Source organism: Equus przewalskii, chromosome 15, assembly GCF_037783145.1.
Source record: "Equus przewalskii isolate Varuska chromosome 15, EquPr2, whole genome shotgun sequence".
NCBI lineage: Eukaryota > Metazoa > Chordata > Mammalia > Perissodactyla > Equidae > Equus > Equus przewalskii.
Genome location: NC_091845.1, coordinates 62,613,252 through 62,635,585, shown reverse-complemented (window position 1 = coordinate 62,635,585; position 22,334 = coordinate 62,613,252). Strand labels below are relative to the sequence as shown.

Below are 22,334 nucleotides of genomic sequence, written 5' to 3'. Positions count from 1 at the left end.
ATAACCTTCAGAAGCCCCTAGCATAGAATTTCTAAACCACTTTGTTCCAGCTTTTTCTTCTCTGTCTCTCCACCAAAGTGAGTCACCAGAGAACAGGAGCTACTTCTAAAGCTGAGCAAATATTAAGGATTTGCTAAATGTTGGTTAAATGAAACATTTCATCAAAGGAGCTATTTTAGAAATTATATACCCTTGATGTTAAGTTTAGCAAAGGCCAGTTAACAATATTTGTGTCCTCTTCCTACTTCCCTCATATGAAAGGGTCATTCTAATTGCTCTAGACTTTCATGGCACTATATTTGCTATTTTCTCCTGATAAATCATTTCCTACCCTGGATTATATTTTGAGTTTATTTCTTGTTTTCCCAACCAGCTAGACACCTTGCAGTAGCTGGCAAATATATATATATATATATATATATATATATATATATATATATATATGGAAAAAAATATATTTTGCATATTGAAAAAATATTTGTAAATGAATGAGTGGGGATGAATGAATGGATGGATGGATAAAAGAACAGATAAATAACCTAGAATTCATGAGTCAGACTCTTGAATCTCTGACCGTTCAGACAAGGACGGGAAAGTTTTTCTGTTCCACAAGTTCTTCTTCCTGGGTAGCATGAAAAACATGCATTATTATCATTTTTTTCTGGTTTTACTTAATTCTACTCGAGAGCTGGTAGGGAAACAGAAAGCTGGGCCAAAAATAAAGTCAAGTCCAAATGGATCAGCATCCTTACTGCTACATATCCTGTATCTTGACCTTTGCCTTGGTGTTTGGACAGGCACCAACTGAGTCCGAGGTGGATTGACTTGAGCAATCATGTCAGTGTGAAATGTTGTCAAGGCTGCCCCCAAACTGAATCTTAACAAAAGCAAAGCAAGCTAGAGCCCTGGCTGTGCACGGGCTGAGTGGCAGAGACTCTGTCCCTTGGAGTTAAATATGCTCTCTGCCCTCAAATTTAACCCGATACCAATGTCACAACCTGAAGTTAGTATATAGTCAATCTGACTCCATAGAGCTTTTAAAAATGTTCTTAACTCTCATTAGAAACTGGAGTAACACAGTAATTTAATGATGGATCTGAATGCAATTATGATAATTAAAATAGCAACTTAATTTTACGCTGTCTCTGGGAAATGTTTAACCCAAGGGGTGCACATTCAAATTGTGAGTTACACTGGTTAATGCCTTTGATATGTATTATAAAATAGTTAAATGTAATAGATTTCAATTAGTAAAACTTATTAACTATATGCATTCAAATTGTTACTACATATTTGGGAATGTGTTAGTTTTTACCATTAAAAGAATTCTTAGGATGATCTTGAAAATAAAAATAATACAGCACTGTTTATTGATATTTTTAATGTAAAACTGCTAGTTGGTGGGATAAAGACACCTAGAGTAAAGGTGTATGCCCCATCAAGGAGATTAAAATTTGATGGGGTTGACTAATATGAGGACATAGAATTTCAATAGGTACTAGGACAGAGCTTACACGGAAGCTGGAAGTAGGAATCAGGCAAGCCAAGAGTGAATATATTTGTACGTGTTTGTGTGCGTCCATGCACATATGCATTGTCAGACAACATGTGCATCCTCTGTGCATCAGTATGTGATGCATGGGATGTGGTGAGGTATAAGGGAGCTTTCTGCCAAGCAAAAGAATGTATACACCTTGCTTTCAATCCTCAAGTGATTTTGTTGGGCTGGAATTAAAGACAGATGTGGAGGAATGCCAGAAATGGTAGGCAAGTGCTAGATTACAAAAAGTTCTAATGCCATGTTTAAGAGTTTGGAATTCATAGAACCTAAGTGCAAGTGTCATTCTTAATTTAAATATCTATTTCAGTTTAGGTTTTACTAAGAATTCAGCAGAAGCTTTATGTATCCTGACTGCAAGAAACGTGCTATTGACACGTTTTGTTTCACTCTTCATGTCTAGTGCTATTATATACCAAACCTTCACTTTTCCACTTTGGAGACAAAGTTCTCTAATGGTCCACACAGTTTTACAGGTGCTCATTTCACATTCTGCCATATTTGATCATTGTTCAACATTTTTGTCATAGTTAAGATTCTAATTTTAAGAATTATTATTTTGCAGTTGAAATAATTTATCATTCTATAAGCCTATGTCTACTCAATTCCTAAGAACTGCATAAAAATATTTAAAACAACCCTCAATGAATTTAAGAAACACATACAAAGGCACAAAGATGTTTCCAGAAGTGTGGAATCTGTAGACAAAGCCACCGGGAGTTTCAATTTAATTTTTAAAATTCATCCAGATGTCTGGTATTTCATAGATCCTGGTTAGGTGTTTGGCTTATCCCTTTTTTAATTGATTTGATATTTCTGATAAAGAAAGACAGACAGTCACATAACAGAGTGGGTACACACACATGTGCATGCATACACACATGTACACATACAAGTAAGGGATCCAGTTGCTTTGGACTATAACACAAAATTATACACTAGATTGTCAATTTACTTTTGATTTCCCCTTTATCTTGCACACCATACACCGGCACCCTAGCAAAATTGGATGGCAGGTCGTTTAGAAAGTTGAGGTCCTTACTGCTTCACTCATTCATTATGTTGAGGAAGACATGTTCTTGTCCAGATGAAGATTTCATTGGGTAATCCTTCTGTGATTCAAGGAGCAGTTTTATGTAATGTATCTAGGTCAAAACTTTTATCAGCCTAACAGAACCAGCAAAATACCATTCATTTTGATCTCCTCATGCAAAATAAGAACGAGAGAGAATATTTTTTGATATTTCCGTGTCATCCCTAATATACAATTTGTCATCACTGATTCATACACAAAGATCTTGGAACCACAATATTCAAGTAAGTGTTAGGTGGGTTTTTTCTGCCCCTTCTGAGTTTCCCTTCTCTTTTTCAATCTCTCTAGAGACCTGCTACCAGCACACTCTGCTGGCATTCATCACACATCTTGAGAAGGGAACACTTGATACAATCTCTTTCTTTGACCAATCTGAAGCATGTCATGAGACAGTGCTAAGAAAAGAAAAGGCACTTTAGGCATAAACGGTCTCATAATGGTGCTTCAACTCCTGCGCCAAGATGCTTGCAAGGTGGTCCTTTATCCCAGCAGTAATTGTCCCAGGGAGGCACTGTTTGGGAGAATAGGTCAGAAAGGAATGACCCCAGGAATAGCACAATTTCCACTACCAAGAGGGGCATTGGTACCAGATCTTATAAGTGCTGATAAAAATGCATCCCTTTTCAAATGACTTTACATTGTCTCTTAAACTTCAACAGAGCTATGGATTTATCAGCCACAAAAACATTTGTTTCTCTGCTTAAAGAGAATGTACAATGCTGATTATGAAGACCTGGTGTGGTGGGATATTTCAGGGATAGGTATCAAAGACAGAATCTTGCATATAAATAGATGTGTGTATAATATCTATATATAATATATGCCATACTATATCATATATACAAATGCATAATGCAGTATCGAAAATACGTGGCTTTCTGACTTCAAGCTCAGCTTATATTTTGTAATATTTTTCAACATTTGGGACTTTTGTTGGAAGCCTGTATCAAGAAAAGCAAACTTTCCCCATCGTCCTTATGAAAACATAGACAAAGCAAATTCCCACTTGTCTTCTGCTGAAAACTGTGTCTGTTTTCTAAATGACATTGGGATTGGCTTTTCCTTGCAAACTAGTCATCTACCACCTTTATTTCCAGTTCACCATTTGTATGATTTAGCTTCTACCTAAATGGAAAGAGAAAAAACACATGTGCCTAGGTTCCCCTGGCACTGGGACTGATGTACATAGCTGGCTCCAGAGGGTAACACTCAGGAAAGAACCAGACTTTGTGACCTTACAGTTGACTGACTTTCCCAAACAGGCTTTGTTTCCTGATGTATTTGTTTGCAGTCATTGGCCATCATTTTACATCAGATATCTCCATCATTAGAAAAGTCTCTTAATCAAGCTAACTCCCTGAACAAATAATGTGAATTCTAATAAACACCTAGAGTCAATTATTAATCCAGAGCAAATAAATGCTCCTTTGCATTCATAGAGCTTCTCAACAATAGATTCAAAAGCACTGCACTCTTGACACCTTTAAGTGAGGTGAGTACAACATCCCTGGATTATAATTTTAAATTTAAAACAAAGAAAAGGAGAGGGAAAATGGATACAAAGAAGACTGAATCATAAAAGTGAAAAGTGCAAATTTGAATGGTAACATAGTAGCTTTATCTAATGAATATATTTGCAATTCAACAAGAGTTGATAAAGAGAATTACGTAATAGAACCAAGAAAGAATGTTCTCAGATCTTCCCAATTAGATGACTAAGGTAAACCTATATACTTAATAGACTAACTCCTGATTGATAGTCACTGAAGGGGCATTAGAAATGTCACATGTTCTTTGTGCTACTAGAGAATCTCAAAACAAACAAAGTTTAGGGGTTAGACTTGATGACCTTTATGAAAACTTGTGATTCTGAAATTTGATGAGCAATATCTCAGAATTCCCTGGATTAATGAGAACCATTGCTCTTCATGGAAGTATCTATGCAAAATACAAAAGTCTAAAGCTTTGTTAGGCTTTAATTCAAGAACAAAAACACAAAACTGGTTGCGCCATTTTAAAAATACTTATCTTTGATATAAAAAGTACTCTGTAAAGAAAAAAGTAAATAAAAAGATTAATCAAGTATGTTCTCTCAATGAGCATGTCGTTTCGTAATAGGAAAAGGTAAATATAGATAAAAATTATATTTTAACAAGAATATGATAGGGTAGTTAGAAAGGTATGTATTCTTATGGGACTTCATAGGTAGAAGGAAGAAGAGAAAAAGAACATAGTTTGAAGAGAGAAATTTAGAAGAACATTATAAGAAACAAAGATGGAAAAACAAGATGTGCCTCCAGTGGAGAATATTGCAGGTGACCAATAGAAGAGAAGTTTGGAAAGGTAGGTTGTGGTCAAACCAGGGACACCCAAGAGATTCAGCATAAAGGTACTTTGCAGGTGTCTGAATGGGTAAGTGCTGTGATCTACGCACTGTGGAGTATAAATGGATAGTCGAATGAAGGATATGGTTGTCAAGGGGCAAGAATGTAGGCAGTCGGATTTTCATGGAGGCTAGTGCAACTGTATGGGCCAGACACAGGCCTAAGGCCAGGACATGGGTAGTAACCATGTGTGCAGGAGTTAAACTTGTATTCTGGGAATGTGAGCCAAGTGGATTCCAACAACTGACTAGACGTGCAGATGGAGAGAGCAAGAAGAGGCAAAGACAATTAGGTTTCAAGACTGTGAACTGCAGAACCAAAAATAAAACTAGAAAGGGCAGGATGGAGAGAAAGTTGGGACAAGCCATTGAAGTGAGGGACCATGGAAAATCAGGTTAGATTTTAGAGAACAAGCTAGAGATGTGGAATGCTGAGACATCTGAGCACAAGTGATAGTTGAAGCCGTGATGGAATGTTGTATTTTACTGCAACAAATACCTGCCTCCCCTCTCCAGAGGACATTATTCTTCCCTGTCCGTTACAATCAGGCTTGACCATGTGACTTGCCAATGAAAGTGAAAAGAGTGTTATCTGTCACTTCCATTAAAAAGTTTTAAAAGCTTCTGATTGATTCACAACCTTCACATTCCATCTTCCACAGAATTGGTAATGCCCAGCTAGTGACTGCTTCATTAACCTGGCCCTGGAGTTAAATTAACATGGAAAAAAGCCGACAGCTGATTTGTAGTGTGAGTGAGAAATAATTAGTTGTTATAAAGGCCACTAGGAGTTGCAAATTGTTTATTACTGCAGTATAATCTGGCCCAACCTGAAAGGCCATGGGAATGAATAAGATTGCCCAAAAAGGGAAAGTAAAGAAAGATCAGAGGATGACCTAGCATGAGACTTATTCCAACAATTCTGCATTGGTATTTCATAGGAAAAAAATGCCAAGTGAGTTACATTTGTCAAATTACTTTGAGCATAATTTCTTAATTTTTGTCATTACTCTTTTCTGTATAAAAAACTTGCATTAAAAAGAAAACTTGGGGGGGCCAGCCAAATGACGTAGTGTTTAAGTTCGTGCACTCTGCTTCAGCAGCCTGGGATTCACAGGTTCGGATCCTGGGCACAGATCTGGCACCACTCGTCAAGCCATGCTGTGGCGGCATCCCACATAAAGTAGAGGAAAATTGGCACAGATGTTAGCTCAGCAACAATCTTCCTCAAGCAAAAAGAGGAAGGTTGGCAATAGTTGTTAGCTCAGGGCCAGTCTTCCTCACAAAAAAACCCCCCAAAAAATCCTTAGGGCCGGCCCTGTGGCATAGTGGTTAAGTTTGGTGTGCTCCACTTCAGCGGCCCAGGTTTGCAGCTTCAGATCCCAGGTGTGGACCTACACCACTTGTCATCCATTCTGTGGCGGCAACCAAAATAAAAAACAGAGGAAGACTGACACCAATGTTAGCCCAGAGCTAATATTACTCAGCAAAAGAAAAAAGAAAAAAACTTGCCAGATCAGACAAAGTTATTCTGGTTATCTTTGGAAATGCTTACTTTATGAAATAATCTTAATAAATAGCAACCACCCTCAACAATTTTGAGCATTCGATATATTTTTTTAAAATATTACTTTTGTCTGTAAATTTTTCTCAGCATAAATTCACCAACCTACCACTCTTCATTAGATCAAAGAACTAAAATTATGTTTTGACGTTAGAGAGTGTCTTCTTGCTTAGTGATAGAGGAAGTGGGCTTTCTGGGAGCAGTTGGTGGTTGATCACTGATATTATCTATTGCTCACCACTCCAGCATGCAGACTGACATAAGTAATGACAAAGAATTCTGAGATCATCAAGTTAGTTAGAGCTTACCCTGTAGGTCATTTAGACATATTTCTTAGCCCGAGGCAGCAATTAAAATCCATAACAAATGATTTAGGAATGTAAGAGGATTCTCTTTTTATCAGGTTGATTTGCAATGAAAATTCGTTATTTTATGAGTATTCTATTTCTTGTATTTTAGAGAATCTGAGAAAAACCTGTAAATTAATTTTCTAATACAAATCCCCACCACTTCTTGCCTTTTTCACTATTGTTGCCCAAGGCTCCCTTAAGGCTTTCACCTACCAAATCACTGTATACTTAGCATTTTTAAGAGCAATTCATTTTTATATAAATACAGTTGGATTATTTTTATTAAGAATGACAGGAGAATTAGTAAAATGTGATTTAATGCATCTATATCTTTTATGTATGGAGAAGTCCACAAATCACAGAACAACCTTGTGCACTGAGCAGAAAGGTTACAATGTTTTATTACTAAAAAATACACGATCTGTGATTCTAGAGCCTTATCGCCTTCTGCCTCCAAGTGCTGAACTATTCTAGGAAACCAGTTCCGAGACCTATCTTGTTGTCAGGGTTGTCCTCCTTCCCCATCAGTATGAGGAGGAAGGCAATAATAAAACGGGCAAGTAACAGTTTTGAGAAAACTCCAAGTTGTCAGCATAGGTTCCTCTGATTTATATTGCAATAGAAATAGGATAAGAGTCTATGAAATGATAGGAGCTTTCTTGGGCTACTTCTCTTAGGTAGTTTTGTGGAAATCCTAGTTTAAGGATAGAATTTTATTTAAAACATCTGGCGAGTATGCTGGAGTCCTTAGACTTCCAACCTATATGACTCGTTTTCTTCTGGGGGTAGGCACCCGTGGATTAGGAAAGCAACGTCCTTCCTGATGCTCATCAATTCCTTCCTTTGGCTTTAAGATATTTGTACTAACTTTATAGACTTTACTATCCCTTCTGTCCTTCTGGAATTTTCTCTAGCTCCAGGTTGAAAGGACATTTCACCATTCCAACCATTAGGTAAGTTCTGGTATCTCTACCGGGAATCTGTTTATTTCATGTAGTTTCTCTCCCACAGCCCATCCAAAACTTGTTTCCATTCAACATCTAAAAGGACAGAGCCGTGATGACTGCCACAGTCTCCCTTCTAGTCTCTAAGTTGAGGGATGGAGGTATGTATTCAGAACTCACATATGCCACAGAGACAACACACTTGGCAGCCTTTTCTAACCCAGGTTACCAGCTCTACCCACCATGCACATATATATTTTTAAATGGCATGCATTCTCAATGTAACAGGGATTTTTTTTGCATTTTTAAAGAGGAGTCAAGGTAACCCAAATAGTCGCTATTGATGAAAATATGTAGTAGAAGAAAAGTTTGGGGACAAGCAAAAAATTTACGTCAAACTCTTTACACCAGACTTATTTCTTTGTTCTTCCTACCTACTATCTTTTTGCAAACAAAATATATTTCTTTATGGCAAATATGGCTTTAGGGATCCCAATTTGTGCCCCAATATCTGGGAGCATAAATTACTCTCACCTATTTCATTACTGCTCATTCCCTTACAGTCCCCCAAATAAGGCAGCAAGTTTTCAATTAATAGAGAAAAGATTAATGCTTTCCCTTTAAGGTTTTACAACTAAATTAATAAGATAGCATAACTCAGCTCTTGCTCTGGATATGAAAGAAGTGAACATCACAGGCACTGTTTTGTTCCTTTAGTATGTTGTGACACAAAATTGGATGCATCAGAGAACCAAGGGAGTGAGAGAAAATGCAGCCATCCAACAGAAATTTAACTCAGCACCCACCATGCCAGACCAGGTGCCAGGATACAAAGATGACAGAGGCACTCAGCCTCGGAGAGTACACAGCGTTCTCAGGGAGGGGCATTATGTATGTACCAATAACACCTAGGTAAAGGACATAAAATGTGTCACGAGAACTCCGACAGAACATCCTTATCCCTTACAGATAGACATGAGAGCAAGCCTTTCTCCAGATCCTTTGAGCCATATAAGGATCTAATGGATGCGACCATGTGCAGTAAAGTTGCTTTATTTTGTTCTACTTGTTCTTGCAGAATTTTATATTTTCATTAGTCACGGCCAGAAGATTTTGTTCTAGTTAAGACATTACCATCGATGATAATATAAATGCTTCCTGACCATTGCCATTTGTAGGGACTGGAAAAAAAGTGACATGTACCAGCACCTGTGTTCTTGAAAGTGATTTTTAAAGGTACCTCCATGAATCACACGGGACTTCCTTTCTTGTAAATTTTGAGGACCAGGGTCTTATATTTAAAACTGCCAGCTTAAGGAAACTTCACTGGCTTCCCCTACCATGTATAAACTGGTTGTTTGCAGGAGCTATCCCAAGAGGCCATTCAGAGGCCATTATTTCCCTATGAAGACTCTGTTAAAAAGAATAATCGGTATCAATAACACTTACCTGTGTATGCAGTGGGAAGGTTACCCAGCCATAACAAGCCCAGGATCACACAGCCACTACTTAAAACAATGCAACGTTTGGGATTTATGAGACTAGGGCCTGTCAGTAATAATGCTCTTACTGGGGCCTTCTCGATTCATTTGGCATACTTTGCTGTGTCCTCACAGTTAAATCAAACCTGCCATGCAGTTAAAGTCTAAGGTGCTGCATCCAAGATGCAAAGGATGCACACTGAAAAGGTTGGCTTCTCCAAAAGGGTTATTGGGGGCATGGCTGCAAATGCCTTTATGACTCTTGTGTTCCTCTAAAACAGCCACAGGACTGTTTCAAATGCAAAATCTGCAATATAACTAGTGATTATCTTCATCTCTTAAGGGCATAGGAAAAATGAGGGAAAACAATTACCATTACACAGAAAGATGGATCAAGCATGAATCAATGTGGCAGGAACATAAGGAAACAGACATGGGGTTAGACGAGGGAAGGAACCCCCAAACAACAATGATGACGACGACAACAACAACAAAGATCATCGCTTAACCTGTTTTGTCAGAGCTGGTATTGATGGTATTGGTAGTGATGGAGGTGAAGGCAGTCTTTGCGCTGTCCTTGGCAGTTACAGATTTCTGCTTATTTTTCATGGCTTCCAGTGCTTTGAGCTTCTTGGCATGTTTCGTGCCTTTGTAGTGGGCCGCAGCCTGGCTCTACAAAGGAGAACAAAATGAACCATGCAATCAGGCTCATTTCTAAACTGGCATTCTCTGTATTACTGCAAATACAGACTCCCTTTCAATAATAGGTACCATTCAACCTAATTCTGGCCATGGCCAAACAGTAGGGTTCTATTGAGAATGATGCTGGAAAGCAATGGGAATCAAGTTCTGAAACCTCTGGATGGAAGGAGTAAATATTCTATTAGGCTTCTCATATGAGAAATGTAACTGAACACTAACACATCAACAACATTTTCTTTGTGTAGTGGAAAAAAAAATAAGAACGTACACCTGTATTGCCTTTGTTCCGCCACAGAAGATGGTGGGCTCCCCAGGATTAACAAGGGCCCTGGAAAAGAGGAGCTCTCACCTTCTTGGTTTGGGAAATGTGTTTTCTCTTTCTACAGCATGTCTTATTAAAACAGTACCCGACAGATGTCTACAAGGAAGAGTTCACCTGTAACAAGAGAAGTGGGCAGCCTGGAGACTGAGATGGAAGCTTGAGTTCAAAAGCAAAAGCACTGCCTAAGTCCAAATGGAGTGCACGGAAACTGGGCAATTTTCTGATTCTTTCTTTCTCCTTGCTTCCTGCAGAGTAGTCTGAGAAATTCAAGGCAGTGGCATGCTTTCAACATGTGGGTCTTTCATGCCCTGCTCCATTGTCAGGAGGCTCCAGTGTGTTTTGACTACCTAACGGGGCCAAGGCGGTTCTTTCGCTTGTGCCTTCTGAGATATTTTTAAACAGTAATATACATTTTCCCAAGTTCATATTTTCTTAACACTGTTTTTTTTTTTGGTTACTGGAGATACACATTGAGATAGAAAATCATCTTAAAGAAATCTATATTTATTAATATTTATTTATTGGGAAAAAAAGCCTTTGTGGCTTGGAATGGGGTGGGAGTGGGCCGGGAGATTCTTAAATCAGAAGGTTTCCCAGCTCAAATCATTTAAAAATGTTACAGCACAAAGAAGAAATCTCAGTGGAGGACTATGCCTGCTAGACTCCCCATCACTTCCCATGGCTTATTTAAACTCCATTCTCCAGTTTGCCAAAAAAATAATAATGACTGTCTTCTTCATCACAGCTGTGGGAGGTAGGGTGTTACAGTATAATTTTTTTAAATAAATGGATAAATAAATAATCCACACCTTCATTTGCATCATTCTGACAAGTATCCTCAAAAGACTAGGTACCCTTATTGAAAGAACACTGGACAAGGAAATTATATAATAGAAACAGTTTGAACAGAGAGGACACTCATGCATCAGTTACAAGTTTTCCAACAACACATAACATCAAGACATAGTATGAGCCAAAATATGAAGTAAAGACTTGCTAGAGTTAATTGAAGAACCAGTGACACATTGGATTGGTTTGATCCTACACAGAGAATGCTACTTTGATGGACAGAGTCATGTCCCTTTGTTTTCCTGCCTAGTTCTCCTTTTTAATAAATCAGTCCTTTGGCTATATCTTTTGAGGGCAAGATGCTGTATTCAATTAAATCCACAATATCGTTGGCCATCTTCTTTAGGCAGTTGGCAACATACTTTCCCTGAAAGCAAAGGTCCTCCATTCTCTCTGTCAGCATTCCTACCCCTGACGTGGAAGAGAATGGCTCACATATAATACATATTAAAAGACAGGATTTGGATTAAAAGTGATCTCTTCACTTATCCCTCCAAAATATGCATTTTGGGGTTCCTAGCAAATTGGAAATCTCAGTAGTATTTCAATTCAGACAAAACTTTGTTTTAGTACTCCATAAAACCAGGTGAATGTCACTATTTTGGATAGTAAGCAACTTATTCCAAAAAACTCTGCAAGTTAGTAGAGGATTTATACCTTAAAAATACTCTCTGCATAGGTACAGCTAGGCCAACGCTTCCAACAAGTCAAATGGCTCAGGGAGTTGTGGGGAGAAGGGGTGATAAAGTGGCCAGTAGTTGGTGGGCTCCCAACTGAGACATCTGATATACTAAAAAGCAAAACAATAAAAAATGCATACTCACTTGTTCATTGAATAACAGTCCCAAAGCACCTTGATAATAATCTTAACTAAAAATTATCTGATTAATGGGGCCGGCCCGGTGGCATAATGGTGAAGTTCACGTGCTCCGCTTCGGCAGCCCGAGGTTTGCAGGTTCAGACCCCAGGCACAGACCCAGCACCACTCATCAAGCCACGCTGTGGTGGCTTCGCACATAAAATAGAGGAAGATTGGCACAGATGCTAGCTCAGCAACAATCTTCCTCAAGCAAAAAGACGAAGATTGGCAATGGATGTTAACTCAGGGCCAATCTTCCTCATACACACAAAAAATTATCTGATTAAAAAAAGGCAATTAAACCTCCCCAAAATTTGAAGAAAACATCAATGATATGAAAGTCCAAAATGCTATGGAGAGACCAAGATACGTAGAATTTAGGGGAAATGATGGAGTATAGTGGGGGTGATAGCACAAGAAGAGATCAGTGAGATTATATGTGTTGGGGGTAGAAGTGGACATACAAGTTGGAAACTGAATGTAGACAGATAACCCTTCTGGATATTTTAAATTTTCTTTGTCATCGACCTTTATTTAATGTTCATAGAATTTACTAGACTGCTCTTGGGTTATACTAATACTGATTTTTCTAGTCCATGGTATTGACCCCATAACTCTCGGCCCACCGTGATACAAGTCTGTTGTATAAAGGTGTGCTCCTTGTGTAAAGAAAACCCAGCCAGCTCTCCTTAACTCTTTAGGCCACTTCACTGGACTAGATAGATCATTCAGCCACATCTGATCTTTCTGTGACTGCAGACAAGGCTGCGGCCTAAGAAAGAATCCTGCTGGGAGATTTTTAAGAAGCGGCAGTTGGCCAGAGATGTCTCTTTGGGCTTCTTCTGCTTTTCCTTTGGGCAGAAGCACTGGCTGTAGCACAACACCCATATCCCCTCCAAGGCTGTTTGTTCCTATTTATTAGCCAGTCTCTGAGTCAAGTCATTCCCAGAAGCCTGGGAACCATCAGACACAAGCAAATAGTTATTTTTCACAGGAACGATTTCAGGGTAAAGTGAGTGTACTACTTCATGATGGCCCCTTTCAGAATTCTGTATTTTAAAACGAAAACAGAATCAGATGATCAGAGTTCACATAGAAGCGAGCAGAACAATTGGGCTTTGACAAATTACTTTGAAATAATAAGTGGAATATTAGGGTATTGTGTAATAAAAATCACGACCACCAACCTTGAAATAACACCTGACACCGTGAAATCTAACAAGTGTCATCCCAGAGGCAAGTGCTGACATTAAAGATATGCACACACATTCCTGTAGAATGATGCCACTTTAAATGTTATTGATACATCCTAGTCATCAGTAGCCAGACTTTTCAACCTTCAAGTTTTATCTTCAGTATTTCAAAATGGCTTCTGGTTTAGATGCAACTGAAGCTCCAAAATAGATAAAAAACATTGTTAAGGGGCCAGTCCCATGGCTGAGTGGTTAAGTTCAACGTGCTTCCACAGCCTGGGTTTACAGGTTCAGATCCCAGGTGTGGACCTACTCCACTCATCAGCCATGCTGTGGAGGCCTCCCACATATAAAAAATAGAGGAAGATTGGCACAGATGTTAGCTCAGAGCTAATCTTCCTCAAGTGAAAAAAGAGGAGGATTGGCAACGGATGTTAACTCAGGGCGAATGTTCCTCGCCCAAAAAATAAAATAAAATTGTTAAATGGCTAATATGCAGGAGAGGAGTTTCATCCTTTTGAAACACACACACATATTTATTTTACTTATCTAAGTAAGAGGCTTCTTTATAAATCACTATTATCCTGTAAAACTCACAGGAAATTTAATATTCATGCATCATTTTATTCCATTAGCACCAATGCCTTGTACACTTTTACTCTACGTCTCTCTTATATAAGGTGTATTAATATGCTTTTTAGAAACGAGGAAGTTTATTGTAAGCATACACATCTGGTTACCATAACCAATTAATTTTCATGAACATGTGTGATTTTAAAAGCAATCAGGTGGTCTTTTTAGATTATGATATCATGTAATTTTACCACATATTAAATTTTATTAAAATAAAATTAACATTATCATATTAAAATGTAACATCAAAAAAAGGAAGAGTGGTTATTAAAGAAGTTGCCCTCCTCTTTAGGGAGGGGAGAGATGACACTTAAGCCAAAGGAATTCTTTTTTTTAAAAAAATTATCTGAGTTTTAAAATCTTAGCTTAGATTGTTGTTTTGGAGACAAAGAAAAAATAAAATGACAGAACATGATTTAGTATCCTAAACTCTAAAATCCTCACGTTAAATCTATATTTTGAGAACTATTAAAAAATTGTTCCAGGAAAAGTTTAAAATTTTGATTTATCTACGTGCAGCTGTTTTTATGTTGCATACACTCACTCAGGTCTAATACTGAGGCAGTGTGCACGGGCTCAGCCCATATAGGTTAAGATCAGTATGTATTTTAATTGTTCAGTGACTTAAGTATTTTGAATATCACTTTTGTATACACCAATAGAAGATTTCCAAGTTTTTATTCTATCTTAATTCTTTTATTATCAACTCTCAGCTTCATTGAACATTCATATAAAAACCTTATCGCTCAAAGTGTGCGCCCCAGACCAATAGCAGCAGCACCAGCCAGGCAGCTTGTTAAACATGCAAATTCCCAACCTCCATCCCAGAGCTACTGAGTCAGAAACTATGGAGATGGGGCTTAGCAATCCATGATTTACAAACTCTCCAGGTGATTCTGATGCATACTACTTCAGAACCACTCACCTTAAATATTTGTGCATTTTCTCCAAAGATGGCCCCTTCTTGTATAACTAGCCAAAGTCTTGGTTTTTTAAGATTAATGTATAGTCATTTGAAGATCGAACACATACATGTCTGAATATGAGCAATGTGTATCACCTAAGAAAAATCATCAAAAGTTTCTTTCCTTAAAAACAAGTAAGAAGAAGAAGTAAAAAATAACTCACATACATATGTAATTGGGGAACTTCTGTCCAAGAGGGATGAATGCAAAATAGCTAATCAATCTTGGAAATCTCCATACAATTCTAAAGCCCACATAAATGCTTTCCAAGTCCTTGTGATTTTCTTTTTCCAGTTTTTACCTTTTCTCTCCAAGCTAATTACTGTTGCAGCATAAGCCTCTGACCTCATTATTTTTACCTCTGTATTGAATGCTTTGCCATGATCCATTTTGCAGGGGCTGGGGAATCCCTAACTCCATGAAAAAGTAAGCAAAAACCAAGCCTTGTGTCACAACTCCTAAAACTTCACTATAACAAGCATCTAACTCTGTTTTATTTGCATTACACTGAGTTAGTGTTAGTCATATCTAGGTTACATCATCATGCACTTAGAGCTCTTTTACTGAGGGAAACTTCTAGCAAGCAGGCAAATAAAAACCACTCTGGTATGCCAAGAAGAGTGCCTTCTCTGTGACTCCACATAACAAAATATTTGAAGAAGAAAGATAGAATAATTCATTGTTTTACATTTTCCTAATTGCTGTGAATACATGTACCTTTCAAAGTCCCTCACACCATGGAGAAAATGACGGGATATAGATATTTCTCTCTCTTAATTACATGTCTCATAAAGAATATTTAATAATTTATTTTAACTTGTGATTGTGTAGTTAAAATGTAAGTAGATGACTACATTATGAATAAAAAGGAAAATTCACTTGCAGTGAGTCCCAAAGTGAAAAACATGATTCAATTAAGAGTGTTCTCTCTGAGCCGGAATGATTGATGCTTTACCTTCAATGTGTTCCTGTCTTCTGCACTCTTCAATACAGAAGTGAATAGTAATAGTCATGGGAATAGAAAAATAGAAGACAAAAAAGATAATAGCACAAGAGTAGAATGATTTTTATACACTACCACTACTCACTGAAAAATATTCTAAATAAACATAAAGAAAAGGAAGAGAGGCATGTCACAATTTCTCAGCTACATTGAATAACTCTAACTTTTATTTCACAAGCAAAGAAAATACCTCGTCACTAAGTACTTACGTGGTTGTGAAAAAATAATCTACATGGACTCACTTATTTTTTCCAAGCTTCTCAACTCATTTACAAACTCCACAATTTTTAAACATTAAGTATTTAACGTTTTCAAGTACTTAAGGTGAATGATAAAGTAGACAGTACTTATTCGGGTGAGAGTAGCTAATTTCAGAGGTTTTGCTTGGTTCCTGTTGTGAAACCACTGTTTTTATATATTTGAAACCTGAACAGCTGTCCCATTGACCTCTACCGGTGGGACCCTGACTGGGGAACATTGGCTAACAGTGGGCTCTGGAAGCTGGTACTCGTGGTCTAATTGAGCCAAAGGGAACACTTGGCTCTGGCTAAGTTTGCTCAATATTTTGGGGAGCTTTTTGTAAGCCACCGACCTCAAAGAGTTTTAACTCTAGTGATAGAATCACAAAAATGTTTTGTATGGAACTGAGAGGAATCAGAAAAATCACTTTGTCTAACTACTCAACCAGCGTACAATCCCTTCATAATGCCCATAGCTTAACACTTGGCTCAGTGTATGATTGTCATGTACCATTTAAAAGTGTGGGGGGAATTAGAAATGTTGAATCTAACATCTGAGGGTCAAGCTCTCATAGGTGTTGGTATCAATAGCAGAGAAAAAGTCTTCATTTCGTGGCATGATGTGCATGCTTCCTCTAAGTAACCCCCAACTTCCTCCTTCAGGCAACTTCCTGTCCCCAGCTCTGCCTCCGCCAACCCAGTCACAGTCACGGTATCTGCTCTCTAGCAAGAATAACGCCTTGCAGTGTAAAGGAGAGATAGCTCTCCCTTTTACTCTCTTAAGGAAAATACCACAAGAAGAAATGATTTTCCAGCCTTTGTATGACTAGTTCCCTCTGCCTAGAGCACCCTTATTTGTCTGGCAGATGTTTATTCATCACGTGCCACCTCCTCCATGTAGTCTTGGGTATGCCTGCAATATAGCACTTATGTCATTCCCATAAGAAAGGTCAAATGTCTGTTTCTTCTCCAGAGAGAGAGAAAGACCTGATGTTACTCATCATTCTGTTCCTAGGATCTAGTATAGATCTCTAAATAGGTGCCTATTAAATGCATGTTGAATTAATTTCACATTTTGATTTTAAAATGGAAATATGCATATGGTGTCTCAATGGATTTTGTATGTGAATAGGGTTCAACTTAATTCTCTGCCATTCTTTGGCACTTTGCCTTATCTGTTGAACACACTTCAGGGAATTTTTATGGCACTTAATGCTGGAAAAGCATCTGGCACAAACACAAACTATTATTTTTTCTCTGGGAGAAGCTTATCATCAACTGCAAATTAGGCTATTTATGGGAGCTCTCTTTGCATGGGATGTAGCAAAGGAATAATATGGAGATTGCTTCACTTTTTAAAAATTCTGATGAATAACTAACAAGTTTTTTTTAAATCTGGGAAATGCAATGAATAATTCCAGTGACGACTCTGCATTTTGATTTATCTAAAAGATGAAATTCTGTTAAATACACATAAGAAATTTTCAGTTCTCAGAGAACGCTATTTCTCTGTTAACACCATTTTTAAACTTTCAAAATGGAACACTTTATGCTCGAAAACAATATAAAGAAATTAATTACGACATCATTAACCCATTTTCCTCCCTACAAATTCACATAATATACACCCTGTATTTGCTGAAGAAGAGCACCTTCCATTAGGGGAAGACGATTACATTTCCTACTTCTCCAGAAATCAAGGAAGTGCTTCCCTCCATGGTTTTGTAGCATTTCTAATCTCTAATTCATAAATCTGAGAAGTATTCTGATTGCTCCTTTAATGAACATGACCCAAAGATCACCTCTAAAATATGCAACTGTTAACAAGATTCGTCGGGTCCACAAAACAAGGGTTTATATTTGAGCCAGATGTTTTGCCAGTGTTAAGCACTTTAACAGTCTTCTGAAGCATTTTGGGTACAGTGGGAAAAGATGGAGAATGAGACCACAAACAACTTCAAGAACTGAGACTCTTAGAGGCGGAATCCACCCATATTCCAGTCCTTCCACTGTTCATTCATTTACAACGGAGTCACTGAACTGAGGCCAGAATGCTGTTGTAGTTATAGGACAGAGCGGAGAACAACTCAGACTGATATAAACTGCATCAACAAATCTTCTTTATAGAAAAATACCATAGGCAAAGTGAAAAGACTTGAAAAAATACAAAAACTATTTGCAGGTCCTGTTGCAAAGGGGTTAAACTCCATGTTACATAAAGAATATCTAAAAAATCGGGAGGCAAATACACTAGCCATAAGAAAAATTGGCAAAGCCTTCACCCAATTCAATGAGATAAATTATGCCAAAGTACCTAAGGCTTCTTAGAATAGAATAAGGTTCAATAATGAGAACAAATGCTTATTTTTGGTCAAAATAAAGGAAAACTAATGTTCATCTGCATAAATCAATTTGATGCCTATGTTAGAACTCTGGAAATACATAGAAATTGTGAATAAATTGTGCTTTTGTGGAAGTTAAGGGTTTAAGAAAAAAGAAAAGAAATAAGAGAAGCTCGGCTGACGTGACTGACTCCACCTTAGGACACCCCTTTAACCAAAGCCACCTAAAGTGGGACTTTTTCTGGGGAAAATCTGGGAAAATTACCCATCTTCTCAAATAATGGTCTTTTCCTGGACTTAGGAAAATACTTGGCAGGTAGAAAAAAGTGCTTGTTTTTGTTATTTTTAACTTTCATATAACCAAAGTTGAAGAAAGAAATGGCTTTGGCCTCAGATAAACTTTTAGAGGAAGGGTGAGTGCGAAGAGACAGTGGCAATGACTCTAGAAGCTGAGTTACCTGGACATTTATAAATGCCTGATTTCTTGTTAGGCCAAAATTTCTTCCCATTGCATAAGAAAAAAAAAAAAAACAACTGTTTATGTTTCCTGACTAACCATGGTGTAGATGAGTTGAGTTAGGAAAAAGGAGTTCTAATCCCATGAGTTTAGTCTGTAGAGAGAACTCCCATGGACAGTTACATGCTAACAGCACAGTATCCTCCAAGAGTATTCAGTAGTCTTTGAGAGAATTTTGGCCAGAGGGTTTTTTTCCTCAGTGACACTTAGAGGAAGAGTTCAGTGTGTCATAAATGCATTAAAGAGACCCTGCTGTTCCTTTCCAAGTGGATGGTTGAGTGAGGCATTTATGCTCATCTGTGCCAGGTAGTGTGATAAAGGCTTTAAATGAATATTCTCAATTATTCCTTACAAAGACCTATGAGGGAATTACAATTATCAAGGGTATTTTATAGATGATGAGACTGAGACTCAGCTAGAGCAACTCAATCACATATTAAAGGAAAAATAGGGTAAGTACTCAAGTCTGTCTGACTCCAAAGACCACACTTATGGCTCCTCTTCTCAATCCAAGACGGAGTGGACAATGGAAAACACCCCTACTAAGTGACTTCATAGTTGCTCACCTTACAGAGGACATCAGTAAGACTAAATAGTGCATAGATATTATTCTCATTAATAAGAAATTATTGTTGATTTCTTTGGTCACTAATTCATATAATTTCACTCATAGTCTATCTCAGGCCTATGCTTTAGATAGTAGTATCAGCATCATTCTATCTGAGGGTCTGCCTCATTCAGTTCTTTCAATACCAACTCCAATAATCTAATGCTGACGTGCTAAACAAAGGGTGGAACACTATGTGATGTTTGTTTATATCCCAAAATATGAAGCCTTCAGGCATCAGGAAGTATCACCAGGCATGAGTCAGCTCTTGCACAGAGAACCTTGTGGGTCAGTTAAGGATTATGTTCTTCACTCTCTGCTCAGATGGAAGGCTGCTCAAAGTTTTTAAGAAATACAGAAACAGAAACATGTTTGCATTTTTATGAGATCACTCTGGAAGGAGCAAAGAGGCTGGATGGGAGGAGGAAGGCAAGAGTGGGGAAGGAGTAGAGGGTTGAATTATTATTGTAGTGGTCCAAGGAAGAAGTGGCCACAGCTAAAAATTTCATGATGACAGTAAAAGCAGAGAGAGAAGAGTTCACACATTTGATGAGTATTTGAGTTAATAATGTCAAGAAGTAATGGTGAATTTTGAGGTGTGGTCTCAAAGATGCCTCACAGGGTTCTACTTCTTGCAAACACATGATTGAGTTTCCAGTTCCTAGAATTGTTGATATTCAAAGAGGTCCAAATGTTTAGGGGAAGAGCATGAGTTGGGTCGGGATACGTTGAGTCTGAGCAGCCTTTAAAGCGTCTAAGTAAAATATGGCCTCTGCAATTACCTGTGTGGTCTGGAGCTTGGAGATGAAATCTAGGCCATAGCTAAATTGGGGAGTTATCAGCAACAGATGGTAACCAAAGCCACTGGGAAATACCATTTGAAAGGCAAATAGATTTTTTCCTGTTTAACCACTGAAACACAATTCTTAATCAGCTGCAACATTCGAATGAATGAACTAGGACTCCAACTGACAGTGTATGGGATAACACATTTCCAAATTCTTCATTGAGCTAAAGTATGCTTCAGCACTTAGCTTTAAAAAAAAGCCTTTTCTTAAACAGCTTAAAATCTTCAAGCTTTAGCCACAGAATGAATCATTCCCTTTTCATCTTCACACCAAAATAAGTAACTAGGAAGAAAAGACACATTTCTCTATGCTATACAGAATCTTGTATCTCAGCATTTGATCTCTAGAGGCTAGATTCATCAGGATTAAAGTTCTCTTACAAGAGCAGCAAAATGGCTCTTGAAGGCTACGATGAGGTGGCCTCCAAACCTGGCAAGAGGTTGCTCTCTCAGTTAAAATTGTAGTGGAGAGAATTAGTCATTTATGGGAACCGTATTAAAGGGTAGGTCAAAGCAACAAGGCAGGATGGGAGTACTAATCAAGGGCTGACGAAACGTAAAAGAGAGCTGTGCTTAATGAATATTATTAACATGTCTGAAGTAGACTGTCTTAGTTGAATAGGTTTCATCCTGGCATCCAGGAAAAGGGAATTTAAAGATTAACTTCATATAGATTTCTTTCTCTTCCATGGATAAACACAGGAGAAAAAAAAGAACCCTAAGGCTGTCTCTATCTATTACGAACAAAGGAGAAAAGGTTTGTTTTGTAAATCATATTTTTAAAAGAATTCATAAATGTAACATTTACAAGTCTGAATAATGATAAAATTTAAGCACTCTCTGGCTTTTACATGTGAAGAAAGAAAAAGCTGCAACTCAGTGAGATTACTAAAACTAAGATTCTGGTATATATTTTTTCAATATTTTAAAATGTTAATTTTCAATTTTTAAACAGACCTTCAATTTTTTTTTTTGAGGAAGATTAGTGATGAGCTAACTACTACCTGTCCTCCTATTTTTGCTGAGGAAGCCTGGCCCTGAGCTAACATCTGTGCCCATCTTCCTCTGCTTTATATGTGGGACGCCTAGCACAGCATGGTGTGCCAAGTGGTGCCATGTCCGCATCCGGGATCCGAACCAGCGAAGCCCAGGCCGCCGAGAAGGGGAATGTGCGAACTTAACCGCTGTGCCACCGGGCCAGCCTCCAGACCTTTAATTTTAATGCCTTAGGGCATGGTGCAAAACAGGGACTGTGTTTGACATGTTTTTCCAAAAGTATTTATGATTAGCACTAAAAAAAAGCCAAAAAGTTTTCTTTAAGTATTATTAAAACCTTGATTTTGTAAATATCAAGAAATTTCTAACCATTGGATTTTCTATGATATTATCTCAATCTCTAAGTTGTTTGAATTTTCAGAGTCAAAGCAAATTAACAAAATTAACATCTATATTTTCATGACAAGTTGGGATATTTTGGATCCAATCTTAAATATAGGAGTTGTCTAAGGGATGCTTGTTAAGATCACCGCTTCCACTGCTTAAATCAGCAAGTGATTCCCCCCTTGGGCATATATTAACAATTTACTTTTTGCAGACAAGTGCACAAATACGATTAGCTTCTGCAAATTGCTCTTTATTCTGTTACTGGTAAGTAATTTTTATATTATTACAGTGTAAACAGATGCTATTTTCCACTACATATTCAGCTGTAATGGGATAATTTAATGTGTTAAAACAACAAAAGAACTTCAAGAATGATTCAGTGATTCAAGCTGCATGGAAACCAAGAGAAAAATCACGCATTAAGTTGGAAAAATTACTCCAAAATTTACTTTTCAGTAAGGAGTTGTGGAGCCCGTTCTTTGAGGCTGTTGATTCGAAGT

The 22,334-nt window shown here is 37.7% G+C and overlaps 1 protein-coding gene across 3 annotated transcripts in view; it reads right to left on the bottom strand.

The window, feature by feature from the left end:
* The window catches only part of ZNF385D (zinc finger protein 385D), an 801,336-nt gene that overhangs the window by 70,159 nt on the left and 708,843 nt on the right, over positions 1–22,334 (bottom strand). For all 3 annotated transcript variants that reach the window (XM_070575952.1, XM_070575954.1, XM_070575953.1), the window contains one exon: positions 9,883–10,045. In XM_070575952.1, coding sequence (XP_070432053.1) covers positions 9,883–10,045 — 163 coding nt within the window. The remainder of the gene's footprint in view (positions 1–9,882; positions 10,046–22,334) is intronic.